Consider the following 15,454-nt stretch of genomic DNA (forward strand, 5'->3'; position numbering starts at 1 on the left):
TACCGATCGAATGTCTCCGTTAAGGAAATCTTTGTTATCGCCAAGGAGGTGTTAACGTTATCGGAAAACGTATGTGGAAAATTTGATTTCGCGATACGTGTTTACCGCGTCTCGTCTCGAGCCGAAACAGCTTCGACGTATTACCTATACATACGTAAGTACTTGCTTACGTACAACGAGCGAATAAGGACTCGAAAAGAGGCCAAAGCTGACAAGTTTGCATTCACGATTCCGCAGAGGAAGAGGTAGTTCACTCCTGGCCAAGTTCAGGGCTAACCAGTCGTACCGACCCAGCTGTATATACGTATACATAAGTAGGTGCTTTTCTACCGAGCAACAAGCACGGGCGCCACAAAATCACCTCCATTCTAGCCTTCATTCTCTCCGTATTCGCGAAACAAAAGTATCATAAACGCCGTATTTCGACTTAACCTCTTTCCATCTGTTTTTCGCTTTACTTGTCTCCTTTGCATCCTCGCGTTCCAATCACGAATTTTCCTTATTTCCTTACCAGTATCTTTCCCTTTGACTTTCCTCCGTGCTTTTCCGACGCTTTCTATACCGAGTGACGGACGTGTCCGTGGGCCAACGAAGAAGACACAGCGAAGATTGACAAAAACGTGCATCTTTGCGTACGCGAACAGACGAATTGGTTGATACGCGACGGAGTAGAGGACGGAAAGCGGCAAAGAGCGAGCAAGGATAAATATACATTTTTTCGAGTTTGCATCTCCAGTTCTTGCTTTTCTTCGTTTCCTCATTTCGAACGCGTAAAATACATACGTACACGCGTTTGAACCTCGAGTTAGGAATATTTCGCTACTTTTCGCCGGACAATCGAAAAAGCAAGCGTGTTCGTTAGCGTTGTTCCCTCCACCATGGTTCCAGAAGGTTCCAGACTCGGAGGGATTCGCATACATACTAGGCAACGTTCTTTTCGTCCGTTCGTCTTGTCCTTCTCAGCTCCCTGAGAAGGGATGTCTGTCTAGCTTTTCGCGTTGCGTTCCCGCACAGCCTGAACAGCTTCAGACTCTCCTCCTCTCTCTCTTTCTCTCTCCACCGTCTACATCCTGGAATGCGGTTGTTCCACTCTACACTGATACTATACACCGGCTCCATTACGTGCAGCCGAGTCGCGTACGCAACAATGGCTATGATGTAAGGAATACAATTCGGTGAAAAGGGACTACTCGTTGTTCGAATTCTTTTCGTTTAATCATCGTGTTTGATTCGTATTGAAAACATTTCTTGCAAATTTTACGTTCGAAAGGTCGGTCGACGTCACGGAAGAAGACTGCTCCGAACTGGTCGTTTGTTGAATTCGTCTTCGATGTCACGAAGATCCGGTGGATCCGCGAATCCGCTGTCCTCGTAGCGGGCGCATCGCGAGCTTGGCGATCTAGGAGGATGCATCGTATGTATGCTGAAACGTGCGTAAGAATTTCGGGTATTAGCGTAACACGCGCGTAATATACCTTTTACAGTGGAAATACGAACATTTTACCTGGTACATCTAGAAGGACTGATATCCAATGGCTCGTCGTATCTGCGCGAGAGCATGGTAAAGTCGCGATGCGCTGCTACCATTTTTTGCAATCGCGAAATTATTTCGTAATCGGGGGTACAGATCGGTTCCGATAACAATTTCACCACGGAAAGACGGAAGCTTTGCAACTGAAACAGAAAATGGACGATTTAACGGTAACAGCGACGCAGCCGGATAAAACGGATAAACGATCGTAGACTTTGGTACTTGGGATTCCCTTTTCGTGACGTCGGAAAGATTTTGCTTGACCTGCGCTAGTTCGTCTCTGAGTAATTGCAGCGAATGATCGCTGATGGATCTCTCTTGTTCGGCAGTTTCCGTCGTACTTCTCATTTGCTCCTTCAACATGGTCAATTTTCTGTTGCAACGAGTTCTCAGCATCTCGCTCTCGACCAAACGTTTCTGAAGCTCTTCTATCTTCCGACTACGCTCCAAAGCGGCAATCTATAGTTTCGAACAATCGATTCTCGTTCAGCGAATCGCCATTGTTCGATTTGGTAAAGAAGAAAGAGGCAAACGACTCGCGTATAATTCGCCAATAAGATCTCGACGTTGGCTTACTTTGTAATCCGCTGCTTCCGTGAGTTGCGCGCTCAACTCCCGATTTCTGGACCTCTCCTCCGAAAGTAGAACCTGCAAACGATCGATTTGTTTCGACAGCTTTCTCGCTCTTGAAACAAACGATCGTGAACGGTGAAAATCAGACGTATTCAGGGTAAGTTTGCAAATTCGATACGTACCGAAGATTCGCATCGTCTCTTTCGCTTTGTAGGAACGATTTCGTTTTAACGTTTTCTTCTTGAAGCGACAGTTTTCTACGCAGTAGGTCCAAATGAAGATCTCTGCGCTGCAATTGTTCCCGAAGCGTCCTTACGCGACGCTGCAGCTGATATACCACCGAAGTCTATGGAAAAGAAAAAGAGAGAGGGAGGGGAAAGAGCCGAGGAAAATGTCTATCCGCCGCGCGATGCGTTTGCGTGTGGACGTATGAATGCAAGGAGAGTAGAATGTGGTCGCGATTAGAAAAGCTGTGAAGCGTCGGGGTCCAACGCGGGAAATCGATTTTACGAGATAGCCCCAGAGACTCGAGAATCACCCTCTAGTCGGCCAAAATGGCTTACTTCTTTCATAGAAGGAAGCTCGTGGAAGGATCGCTCGTGCCGAATCCTCGGTAAGATGGTGCAGTTGGACCGCGAGTACTGCGCGAGCGCGGAAACCAACGCAACGTTCGCGGCGCAAAGAAACACAGAACAAACGAGACAAGAAATTAGCAATTTATCCCGGAAAAAGAACCAGCGGAATCGCTTTTCGGCATATTTTTTACCTTGTCCGCCAGTTTGTCCGTTTCCAATCTGGCGAGTTGTTCAGCTCGCACTACGAGCGATTCCGTTTGTAAATCGAGCCCCATTTCCTCGGAAATCTCGTCCATTTGCATCGCTTTCCCTAACCGTTCCAAAAACCTAACAAACTAGAAAAATTCGACACGTTGAGAAGAAGAAAATGTCCGTTACGAACGATTGATAGAGAGCCCTAGGGTCTATCGATATTACCGTTTGCTTGTCCCTGCGCAGAGATTCTTTCGACAGCTCGCAATCGGTCAACTCGCTCTCCAATTTCCGAACTTTGCTTTCCATGTCGGATCGTTCGTCCTCGAGGTTTCGAATTTTCCCAACCGTCGACTCGATCAATTCGCTCTGTCGATTCGCCGATTCTGTTATCGCGTTTACTTTGTCTCGCAGATTTTGAATGGTCTGAGAAAGAAAAAGGATTTTCAGGAGATTACGAATTTCTGCTTTCCACTCGACGCTTGCGTACAACGCGATGCGTTATCGAACGACAGGCGAGGAAAAAACGAATGAGAAATACAAGAGCCTGATCTTTGTTCTCGGCCAAGATCTCCCTAATGCGGTCCTTAATCGCGTTCTCGTGAGACTCGATGTATCTGTTCGGGCCGCTGACAAGCATCGCCAAGGATTCCAAAAAGTGTCGTAGCTCGGTTTGCACGCGCTGACACTTTTCTTCCCGCTGCTTCAAATCTTCTGCGAATGGGAAAAGAAGAAGAAGAAGAAGAAGAAGAAGAAGAAGAAAAGGCAAGAAGAATTACCGATAAAGCGAAAAAATATATTCGCCAAACGGTTCACCTCGTAATTGTCCAATTAACGCTTCTTGATTCGATATATTTCCCGTCGCGCTACTTATGCTTCTGTTCGCGTTTACCAACTTATCCCTCAGTCCGTTCAGCTCTCTTTCCGCAACTCTGTATCGCATCTCGAGACATTCCTTGTCCTAACAAACGGACCATCAATCGATCGATCGATTTTTCGTCGCGTTGAATTTTTGCCAACGCACAAATACCTGTTTCAAACGATCCAAATCGAGCAACTGCGAAGACACTTGCCGTTGAAGTTGCTCCTTTTCCGCCACGGTACGGTCCAAAGCATCCCGACAACTTCGAAAGTCCACCTCCACGGTAGTCAACTGTGCCTCGACGTTCGTATTCTTTGCGCGAAGACGATTCGCTTCTTGAACCAATTCCTCCACTTTGTGGATCACCACTTCGGGACTAGGATGGACGGTTTCGCGATACTCCACGCTCAACGCGTTCGCCAATTTTCGTGCAAAGTCCTTTACAGAACGGGACGTCGAAGCTTTAAAATAGCATGGACGAAATGGAAGCACCGAGTCGAATCATCTTGAACCAAGTTTATGAGGCTAAACCTGAAAATTCGATCGTGCCCGTTCCTTCGATTCCATCTCTTCCGACATGGTCTGCTCGAACTGACGTATCTTCTTCTCGTATTCGCGAATTTTCTCTTGATGATACTTGGAATCTCGTTGCAAACCCTGCAACGCGATCTCGTTCCTTCCTTGAGTGGCGTAAAGATTTTTTTCCCGTTCCTCTAATTCCTAGACCGATCGTTCCATGTGAAAAGAGGAAACGAGAAAATAAATGCTACGTGCTCGAGAATGATCTAATCGGTATAAAATATTTTTTCGCTTGGTAAGACAAATAGCCAAAGAAGACGAATCAATGCACCTGTATGCGTTTTTTCAAACTCAAAATCACGGCATTCTGCCTGGCTGCTTGTTCGCGGAGTAGATCGGTCTCTACCTGCATCTCTATCACTCGTTGATCCCGCGATCTTACGAGGTTCTTCGTCTCTTGAAGCTGGACCAAGATAGCACGCTTTATTCCAACTACCGCGTGACTAATTGTAAAGCAATTATTATAATCTATTTACCTCGGACATCAATCTATCGCGCTTATACTCGAGAGCCGCCAGCTCGCTCCTTAACGTAGTCGTTAGATCGTGAGTCATAGCTTCTTCCTCGATAATCTGCGGTAAGAAATTCGAATTTTAGCTAACACGTTATTTCTATCATCTTTACGATTTGCGTTAGCGAGAATAGTAGGGGTAAATCGATGTATCGAAGCAAACAGCGTGCAAGTATATCTTACCAGACGTCGTTACGTATTACGTTAACGAATTCATAGCGCATTTTGCCCTGTCTGGACAATCGTGTTTACTAATGCCTCGGTGTTGGAATGATCGGTATTCAATTCTTGTCATTCCACCTACTCGTATTGACTAATGCGATTACTTCGAGCAACCAAAAATATTCGATACGATGACGATAACGACAACGCGATGCTATCTCTCCGTATCTTTGCCATCGGATATCTTCCTCGATATTTTGCTCGATGTTTTTCTCGATATGTACGATGACTAACTAAAAAGACGCGAACCAGAAATGCTATTCCCTGTAACTTACTCGCTCAACGGCGTCCGTAACATTTGTTCATAAGCGTTTAACGTGCCGAGTTTGAACGGTAAAATATTTATCCCATGTGGCCATTACGGTCTTTGAATAACGATTAAAAACTGATTTTACACATCGCGGGTACGAACACGGAAGAGGCCGAAAAGAGTCGAGAACGAGCGAGGGTAAGCGAGGGTAAACGAAGGTAGACGAGGAATATACTGGTAAAGGTATACGGCGACAGGTGGAATCGATTATTCGCAACGCTATGGCAACCGGGGCCAACCCTTGCCTCGCGTATACCAGTCGATATGTTTGACCAACGGATCAGCGCGAATAGCATTGCGTATCTACATAACCTAGGCATATCGAACGGTACGCGAATTTAACTCGTCGCGTATTTACGTAAGACTCGTCACCGCGATCAAACAAGAAATCAAATTTAATCGTGACGAGAAAGGGCAATCGAAAATCACCGCATGAACGAAACTCTCTTCTCGTTTAGATCGTACGCGCGATTATCTTCGCGAATCGCTGGATCGCGCAACTCGAAAATGACTGAAAATGAACGAACGGAAATGAAAGGAAACGAAAGAGGTATCATCGCGTTTCGCTCGCGTGAATAATGGTAACCAGGGCAAACGAATTCGAGGAACTTGCACATTTTCTCGTAGAGATCCTTTCGTAGCACGAAATTCGTGCACGTCCGTGTACGATCGGGCTGACATATCGACACTTCAACGTCGACAAAAACGAGAAATATCAGTGAGAAAGCTCGTGCATCGTACGAAACGTAACGTGTACACGTATAGGCTACTGAATTTTGCCGACAATCGTTTAACGTGTATGCGTATAATGCATATGTGCGGATAAACGATGCGATTTAAGCTCTGCGAAGCACTTGATCTGACGGAAACGAGGAAGACCTTTCGAGGCGACGATATACAAAGCGTTTCGAAAATCTGAAGGTCCTCTTCGGTCGTCTCCTTTCCTTCTCTTCCCGCCTCCCTGCTTTCCTTCGTCTCTCTCCTTTCTTCCTCGCTCGACATCTTCACTCCAACTATCCGATCCTCCTTTCACCTTCCACACTATGCACCTGCGAGTTTGTTCCGCGTCGCGCGACGGCTTAAAAAAGATTTCCTTTCTTCATCGACATCCCTTATTAGAAATCCCTTCGAGTAGCAAGTCTGCCTCCGAACGCAACGCAACGCAACGTTCGAGAACGTAAAAGCGTTTCTAACGAAGACGAAACGCGTCGATGCGCAACGAACCGTCGGCCTAGCATCCCCTCGCGCGCCAACCTCGGGATAATCGAATTTCATCGATCCATGCAAATCACGCTCCTGGCCTTTCGCAACTTTCTCCAAATTTCTACTAATTCTTCCAAATCGTAATTCTACTCGCAACTCTCCCTCTCCCTATCCCTCTCTCTCCTTCTCCTACTCTTGCATTTACATTGCAGTTTCATTCGATTCTCACGTTGGAGCAAATTTTAGGAATATGCAATTATAAATTAATTCCTTCGCGTACTCTTTTTTCGGAATAATCAAAACGATAGCTTGACAACGTAGTTTGCTGCAACGCGCCAACATTCGTTTCAAGCTAATTGTAAGATCAACTGTCCAAATTTTACGACTATTTCAACGTCATCGTTGTCATATCCAGACACGTGACTTCATTTTATCACGCTCGATATATCACTTGTAATTTTACAAACAGAAGAAGACTATTTCTAACGTGGCACCACGAATAACATTTGCACTCGATCGCGTCGTGAATCTTAACGATAAATGAAATGTTTAAACATCAAAGATAAATATCGCAGTTACTCCAAGTTTTAACGATTTATCCTTGTCGATTAAATTTTACTAACAATTACTCACGATTCGGCTATTAAAACCGAACGAAAAACGTGTAAAGTTTATACGGCGACATTTATAGATATAATAAGTTTGTATCGTGACAATAAATACGGTTAACGTTCGTTTTATTCCACCGATACGGCCAGTCTTTTCACTGCGTAATTTATTTTAACGTTCACGTTCGACTATATATATATATATATATATATATATAAAGTGCAAATGTGTCCATAACAGTACGACGACAAAGAAGAAACATGAAGCTTGCAAAGTTATTGCTCGGTAAAGTAGTTACCCTTATATTCGTATTTACTTACTTCACATCGGCAATGGCTAACCCTGTATCGAAACGAGAAATCATGCCGGTACGTTGTATGCTATAATGTAGCTCCGATGCTATTTCCTAATTAAATAATGCATTTTTTACAGAGCCTCAGAATTAGCCCACAAGCCATAAAATCTCTTTTAGGCAAGTGAAGATCGAAGCCGGAATTATAAAATTATTTATTATGTACAATCGATGTTGATCTAGCAAATGCAAAGTATCGTATATCAATAAATATATTCCTGCATTGAAATGTTTAAACTGTGATGTTTATTAGACAGAGAGGAGAGAGAAGAAAGGAAAAAAAGCTCAAGTTAACTGATATAACAAAGTACGAATGCCATTTGTTATCATTAGTTAAAAATGTTTAGTTGCAAATTTCGTGCAGGACAAACGTTATATCACAGATATCTCTCAGACCTTACCATAGACGAGAAATATAGTAGATTCAACCCTGTGCGCACTTTCTCGGTCTAGTTTCCAGGGTCCCTAGACTCCTTTACCATTTCCGTATAACCAACAACGCTACCGACAGAGTATCGATTATGACACTACAGACGACGTATAGTTCTACTGCTTTACCGACTTACGAATAAACTCACTATAGTGTCCTCTATTCAAGAACGACGGTTATTTAAATAACCATTTCTCGTTGGTGGTTTCCGATTGAATTAAAAGGAGGTATAAACTTCGATGAACGCTATTTTAATTAATATCTGAATAACAACATAAAATACAAGCAGAATAGATCACTATCTTCAAGATTAATACGTGAAAATCTGCGACATCAAGATCGCGACCAATTAGCTCATATTACTTGCTACATAATTCATAATTATAATTCAAAGTTCACAAATTAATTACAGAAACATGGAAATTTATTAATTTTCTACTGCGAGATTGATTTATTAAGATGTTAAATTTTGATTGACTATTAAGATGAGAAATTTTACCACCTGCGATCACAGCATCTATGATTTTGGACCCAAAACTCAGAAAAGCAATAGGAACACAGAACAGGCGAGGAGGTCGTCGAAGAGATCATCGCGTGACAGACAAGGACAGAGTACGGTTAGAAAAGAATAGAAGGGAAACGGCAGTGAAAAATTAATAAATTACTCAATTTCGGTAATTAATTTATGAACTTTTATAATTTCATTGCAAAGCTGGAACTTCATGCAAAACTCTTACATAATATTCGTAAGGAATTTAACGCTAATTTATAAGTAATTAATTATTGTTCTATGGCGTCCATGCTTTCGTAACGACAACCGTTAACATCTTCCGTGAAAATATTTGATACTAAACGAAACTAGGAGCAAAATGTGAACAAAAGTGATATGTGAAGATGCCCCAGGATGTTGTTTATATAGTACGTGCATGAAGTTCATAAATTGATTACGCAGAAGATAGTAATTCATGAAAAACCAATGGCGTCTTCGACAACAATTTCTAACACTGCGTAGAATAATCATTAATAATTAATTAATTAGCAACAAATTTATATCGAAAAATATATTGGAAAGTTCTTGAAGGATCTGTCTTTACGATTTATAAAAGTTGATAAATTAATCACAGATATTGAGTAATTAGTGAATTTTCCGCTGCCGATTTGATTTATTAAAATATATTAGAAGCACATAAACAGAGTTAGTAAACTAACATCAGAGCCATCTATGATTTTAGACTCGAAGCTCGGATTAGGTAGAAAGAACATAGATTGTGCCTGGAGGTCGCCTAAATCTACGTGACGCAGTGGACGAAATAAATAAACAATAAAACAACATAAATAACTAACACACATTCTTTTCCCCTCTTTTTGCTCACCTTAGAATCCGATAAAATTTTCTACATTCTTTAATAAATTCAACCTGGACAGTGGTTTTAATTAGACAATCAGCATTCATTTCTTTAACTGGCAGACGACAAATATGCAAAGGTACGCATTTACAACGCAATAATAAAATTTCATAATTTAACCACAGAAATTGAGCGATTTATTAATTTTTCTCCAAATGAACGGGAGAGTGCATGGAAAATGAGAAAATATTGCAAACAAACGTCGGAGGCATTGTTGTGTCCATGCAGGTTTGCCTGCATCGCGAAAAGAATGTATGTATTGTTATAAACATAACCTTTAGTTATAATTAAATAGTGTAAGTTAGAAAAGACAATATTTTGTTGAAATAAACAGACACATGCAACAATAGAAAAATATTGGACTCGTGGAATATCATCAGCGTAGATGCCAAGAATTATACTTTATAGCGAGAAAAAATTGAAGCAGCAATATAAATATGTAAACTATGATATGTCTATTGCATTCTAGGTCGGTTAACCATATGACTTACAAGATAGAAATCTTTGACGGTCAAATAAAAATACAGAAAATGGAAATGGTTTAAGCAGACGAAAAGGAATACAGTGAGATTGAAAGGTATGTTGTATTCCTGATATAAATGAATATTATTATCAGTGGTCAAAGTCAATGATCATCGCTAATGTGTTAAGTTTGAATAAAAGGAATGAGAAGAGGAAATATATATTGTGTCAAATCAAGAAACAGAAAAGAGACAGCATATGTATCAAGAGAGAAACATGTGTGGCATTGACTTTCAAATATGAGGATCATTGAAGAGATGGAGAATGAACAATTGATAATAGTTATGAAAGGTAAAGTTAAATTGAATATAGAGTGTAAATGTTGCATTAAGGCAAAAATGTCTAGTATTATCTATAGGGACTTGGAAATTATAAAAGAAGCAATTATAATGGTGCTGTGACACATCATGGACTTCATCGGGCTAATAAAGCCAATGTCAAAAGGAGGTAAAAGGTATGATTATTCGAGAAAAGAACCATTTGATTGACTGATTTATAAATAACTAAAGATTTAATATGAAATATTATTGATGCAGGATTTTTTCTATTATAGGAGACTTACAAACATGAGTATTATTTATATGCAAGAGTCAGCCACTAATTGTAAGGGTATAATAATAAGTATTGGTTAATAATATTTCAATGGATTGCATATCTGTTTTTAAAAATTAACTGATATACAATATTTACTTTATAAATTTTTGTATTAATATATTAAGTAATTTTTAGTTTGAATTACAATAATAAATAATAAATTTTAATAAATTTGATTTTAAAAACATTTTACATTTATCAAACTAATATATTTGTTATAACTAGGTTGTAATGAAAACAACTGTTGGTGATGTTGAGTTAGAATCATGGGCAAAAGAAACTCCAAAAGCATGTAGAAATTTCATACAATTATGTATGGAAGGATATTAGGGTGACACTATATTTCATAGAATTATCAAAAGATTCCTAACACAAGATGGTGATTTCACAAGTACAGGAGAAGGTGGTAAAATATATGGAGAACCATTTAAAGTGAGACTATATTTAAAAATTAAATAACTCTCTTTTTTATTCAAAAATAATTATTGGATGTACATGTTTTAGGACAAATTTCATACAAAATTACGTTTTTGTCGACGAGATTTAATTGCTATGGCTAATGCTGGAAAAGATGACAGTGGTTCCCAATTCTTCTTTACACTTAGTTTTACACCAGAATTTCAGAATAAACATACAATATATGGTGAAGTTACTGGTGAATCTATATATAGTATGCTTAAACTCGAAGAAGTACTTGTAGATGAGGTAAATTTACTGTTTGCAAGAATATATATCAAGCATTGATATAAATATAATATTTCCTCTGTTTTGTAGAATGATAGACCACTTTATCCTCCAAGATTGATAAAAACTATAATATTGAACAATCCATTTTCTGATATTATACCAAGAATAATAGTACAGGAAAGTGAAGAAGTAAAGGACAGTTCAAAAACTAAAGCAGCAGCAGTAAGGTAAAAATCATATATGTTTGTAGAATTTAGTCCTGATAGTATTATTCTTTACAATGAAAAATTTTGTTACAGAGATTTCAATCTTTTATCATTTGGTGAAGAAGCAGAGGAAGATGAAGAAGAATCTGTGATATTAAATAAAAAGTTTCGCGATAAGAGCAAATTAGCTCATGATCATTTAACTGATCCAAAATTAAGTTCATAACCAGGTGTTGAAACCCCTGGACTTGTAAATAAAAAAAGGAAGGAAGACCGTAATAGCGATTGAGAAAGTGACGATGAAGTAAAAACTCAAGAAGAATTAGAAGTTATAAAAAAAGAGAAAGAGTTAGTTTATTGTTTACATTATAACTATGTTCTAGAAAGTAGGATTTTTCATTGACTGTCTTATATTTATATTTTCCGGGTAATGAAGGAAAGGATAAAAAATAAATTGAGAGATATAAAAAAAGAACCAAAGAATTATGTTGTTAATAATTAACGTGTATATGTGAAACTTCCAAAGTGAATAAAAGGTACCTAAGTATATAACCATCGTAATTTCATTTTCTTTTTACCAAGAACAAAATCACTCGCTTTCATCTGTGACTTAATGTTCGTTTATAGTTAATTCATCAACTTTTATAATTGCACCGTGAAGACACAGCCTCAGCGAGCCTTCTAATATAAGTCTGGATATGAATTTATTGTTATTTAATTCATTATTGGTGAATATTGCATAGAGTGTTTGAACCATTGCCAAAGATACTAATGGTTTGTGTTTCCATTAGTGTAATGGAATAATTAATAATTTCAGTTTATGAATAAATTATAGAAATTTGGAATTTTTTGCAACAGAAATATATTTATATTTGCTTCATTGACATTATTAAATATAAGAGACAAAGTTTGGTATTTTACATCGATACTTTATTACATAGCCATTTCAAAGATGCAACATTTTCCCGCTACAAAAATATTTAGCATATCCGGCTGCAGCCAACTTCCAGTTGGCGGCAAGCGGGCATAACGGTAACAAATGGTGGAATGTTCTCACGCGTCTAAATGAAACATTAAATCTCAGAACGTTTCGTGAAGTAGTGATATCGCTGATTGACGTTTTAATTACTTTACGAAGTTCAAGATTACTAACTGTGCACATTTCTACGGTGGTAATATACTACATGTGAAAAAAAGTGATGTTACATAGTGTAAACCGTGTAACGATACATGTGAGAAATGAAGTGGTGTGAGTGCGCGATCCAATAGTACTACCGCATTGTCCGTTATTATCGGCTGTAGAAGATTCTGGATTTCTACAGTTCGTTGGAATATTTGATCAACATTACTCTGAATAGGCTGCTTTTAAACAGCTTTTTGAATTTTTCTTCGATCTTGACGTTCCATTGCAATATCGTTATGTATTATCTCTTTTACATTCTAAAATTCAATTGTGGATTAGAATATTTCCTTCCTACTACATAGAATAGGCTGTTCTTCAACCAGTAGGGCAATTATATTACGATTGAAGGTGCATATATAAAACAAAGTAACGGAAAAGCAAGTGCCTGCGAAATTGTTCTACACGGTAAACTTTATTCGCCTATCTTTCTGAAATTAGGCCTTTCGGTTAGATTTTATCGGCATAACAGCGTAGAGTAATTTTTTCCTTAACGGGATTGGATATTTTTTTTCGGCTTCGAGCTTGCGTTTTCTAATAATAGTGCCGAATGTGTCAGTGGCTTTGAAATAGCGCTGCGTAATAGACTTTTTCGGCCTCTATTTTTTGAATTAGGCCTTTTCAATCGGATTTTTCCACATATTCGCGTAGAGTGATTCTTTCCTTAACGGCATTGGATATTTTTTTTGCGTTTCGAGCGTGCGTTTTCTTAAAATAGTGCCGAATGTGCCAGTGGGTGACAGGTCGTGCTGCGTAGTTTACTTTTTTGGCTTCTAGTTTTTGAATTTGGCTTTTTGAATCGGGTTTTTTCACTGATTCGCGTAGACTGATTCTTTCCATAACGGGATTGGATATTTTTTTTCGGTTTCGAGCTTGCGTTTTCTAATAATAGTGCCGAATGTGTCAGTGGCTTTGAAATAGTGCTGCGTAATAGACTTTCTTGGCCTCTATCTTTTGAATTAGGCCTTTTCAATCGGATTTTTCCACACATTCGCGTAGAGTGATCCTTCTCTTAACGGGATTCGATATTTTTTTTCGGTTTCGAGCGTGCGTTTTCTTGAAATAGTGCCGAATGTGTCAGTGGGTGACAGGCCGTGCTGCGCAGTTTAATTTTTTGGTTTCTACCTTCAAAATTAGGCTATTGATTCCGGTTTTTTTCATTTATCCGTGTAGAGTGAATTATTCCTTATTGGGATTGGATATTTTTTTTGCGTTTCGAGCGTGCGTTTTCTTAAAATAGTGCCGAATGTGTTAGTGGGTGACAGGCCGTGCGGCGCAGTTTACTTTTTTGGTTTCTATCTTCAAAATTAGGCTATTGATTCCGGTTTTTTTCATTTATCCGCGTAGAGTGAATTATTCCGTAACGGTATTGAATATTTTTTTTGCGTTTCGAGCGTGTGTTTTCTTAAAATAGTGCCGAATGTGTCAGTGGGTGACAGGCCGTGCTGCGCAGTTTACTTTTTTGGTTTCTATCTTCAAAATTAGGCTATTGATTCCGGTTTTTTTCATTTATCCGTGTAGAGTGAATTATTCCTTATTGGGATTGGATATTTTTTTTGCGTTTCGAGCGTGCGTTTTCTTAAAATAGTGCCGAATGTGTTAGTGGGTGACAGGCCGTGCTGCGCAGTTTACTTTTTTGGTTTCTATCTTCAAAATTAGGCTATTGATTCCGGTTTTTTTCATTTATCCGTGTAGAGTGAATTATTCCTTATTGGGATTGGATATTTTTTTTGCGTTTCGAGCGTGCGTTTTCTTAAAATAGTGCCGAATGTGTCAGTGGGTGACAGGCCGTGCTGCGCAGTTTACTTTTTTGGTTTCTATCTTCAAAATTAGGCTATTGATTCCGGTTTTTTTCATTTATCCGTGTAGAGTGAATTATTCCTTATTGGGATTGGATATTTTTTTTGCGTTTCGAGCGTGCGTTTTCTTAAAATAGTGCCGAATGTGTTAGTGGGTGACAGGCCGTGCTGCGCAGTTTACTTTTTTGGTTTCTATCTTCAAAATTAGGCTATTGATTCCGGTTTTTTTCATTTATCCGTGTAGAGTGAATTATTCCTTATTGGGATTGGATATTTTTTTTGCGTTTCGAGCGTGCGTTTTCTTAAAATAGTGCCGAATGTGTCAGTGGGTGACAGGCCGTGCTGCGCAGTTTACTTTTTTGGTTTCTATCTTCAAAATTAGGCTATTGATTCCGGTTTTTTTCATTTATCCGTGTAGAGTGAATTATTCCTTATTGGGATTGAATATTTTTTTTGCGTTTCGAGCGTGTGTTTTCTTAAAATAGTGCCGAATGTGTCAGTGGGTGACAGGCCGTGCTGCGCAGTTTACTTTTTTGGTTTCTATCTTCAAAATTAGGCTATTGATTCCGGTTTTTTTCATTTATCCGTGTAGAGTGAATTATTCCTTATTGGGATTGGATATTTTTTTTGCGTTTCGAGCGTGCGTTTTCTTAAAATAGTGCCGAATGTGTTAGTGGGTGACAGGTCGTGCTGCGCAGTTTACTTTTTTGGTTTCTATTTTCAAAATTAGGCTTTCGACACCGGTTTTTTTCGTTTCCCCGTATAGAGTGAATTTTTCCTTAACAGGATTGGATATTTTTTTTACGTTTCGAGCTTGCCTTTTCGAGAAATAATGCCGAAAGTGTCCGCGGCTTTCAGATCGTGTGCGTAATTCACTTTCATCGCTTCTATTTCTGAAATTAGGTTTTTGGATTTCGTTTTTTCGGTATAACAACATAGAGTAGGTTCAAGACAATATTTTATTGAAATAAATAGGCACGTGCAACAGTAGAAAAATCTTGGATTCATGGAGTATCACCAATGTAGCTCTATTCGATGCCCGGAATTTTATCTTATTGTGAGAAAAAGTTGTAGCAGTAATACAAATATGTAAGGTATGATATGTCTATTG

The 15,454-nt window shown here is 39.0% G+C and overlaps 1 protein-coding gene across 1 annotated transcript; it reads right to left on the reverse strand.

Annotated features, from left to right (window-relative positions):
• Nucleotides 1-1,279: 1,279 nt before the first annotated feature.
• Nucleotides 1,280-5,114, reverse strand: LOC108550759 (coiled-coil domain-containing protein 170). The gene is made up of 15 exons (XM_017904598.1): nucleotides 5,007-5,114; nucleotides 4,789-4,884; nucleotides 4,584-4,715; nucleotides 4,265-4,453; nucleotides 3,902-4,171; nucleotides 3,688-3,832; nucleotides 3,413-3,585; nucleotides 3,097-3,297; nucleotides 2,871-3,014; nucleotides 2,668-2,745; nucleotides 2,287-2,450; nucleotides 2,108-2,216; nucleotides 1,754-1,990; nucleotides 1,505-1,674; nucleotides 1,280-1,423 (listed from the first exon to the last, which is right to left on the reverse strand). Exons 2-15 carry the CDS (start codon nucleotides 4,864-4,866, stop codon nucleotides 1,282-1,284), a joined length of 2,232 nt encoding a protein of 743 aa, XP_017760087.1. The 5' UTR covers nucleotides 4,867-4,884; nucleotides 5,007-5,114; the 3' UTR covers nucleotides 1,280-1,281.
• Nucleotides 5,115-15,454: the final 10,340 nt, after the last annotated feature.

Source organism: Eufriesea mexicana, unplaced genomic scaffold (genome assembly GCF_001483705.2).
Source record: "Eufriesea mexicana isolate 0111107269 unplaced genomic scaffold, ASM148370v2 scaffold2928, whole genome shotgun sequence".
Classification (NCBI taxonomy): domain Eukaryota; kingdom Metazoa; phylum Arthropoda; class Insecta; order Hymenoptera; family Apidae; genus Eufriesea; species Eufriesea mexicana.

Excerpts from the sequence above, each read along its gene's own strand:
- LOC108550759 (XM_017904598.1), bottom strand. The coding sequence starts at position 4,866 with ATGACTCACGATCTAACGACTACGTTAAGGAGCGAGCTGGCGGCTCTC. Across the intron at positions 4,454-4,583 it reads GTTTGAAAAAACGCATACAG|GAATTAGAGGAACGGGAAAA; the intron begins GTGCATTGATTC and ends CGATCGGTCTAG. Across the intron at positions 4,172-4,264 it reads GGGCACGATCGAATTTTCAG|GACTTTGCACGAAAATTGGC; the intron begins GTTTAGCCTCAT and ends CGTTCTGTAAAG.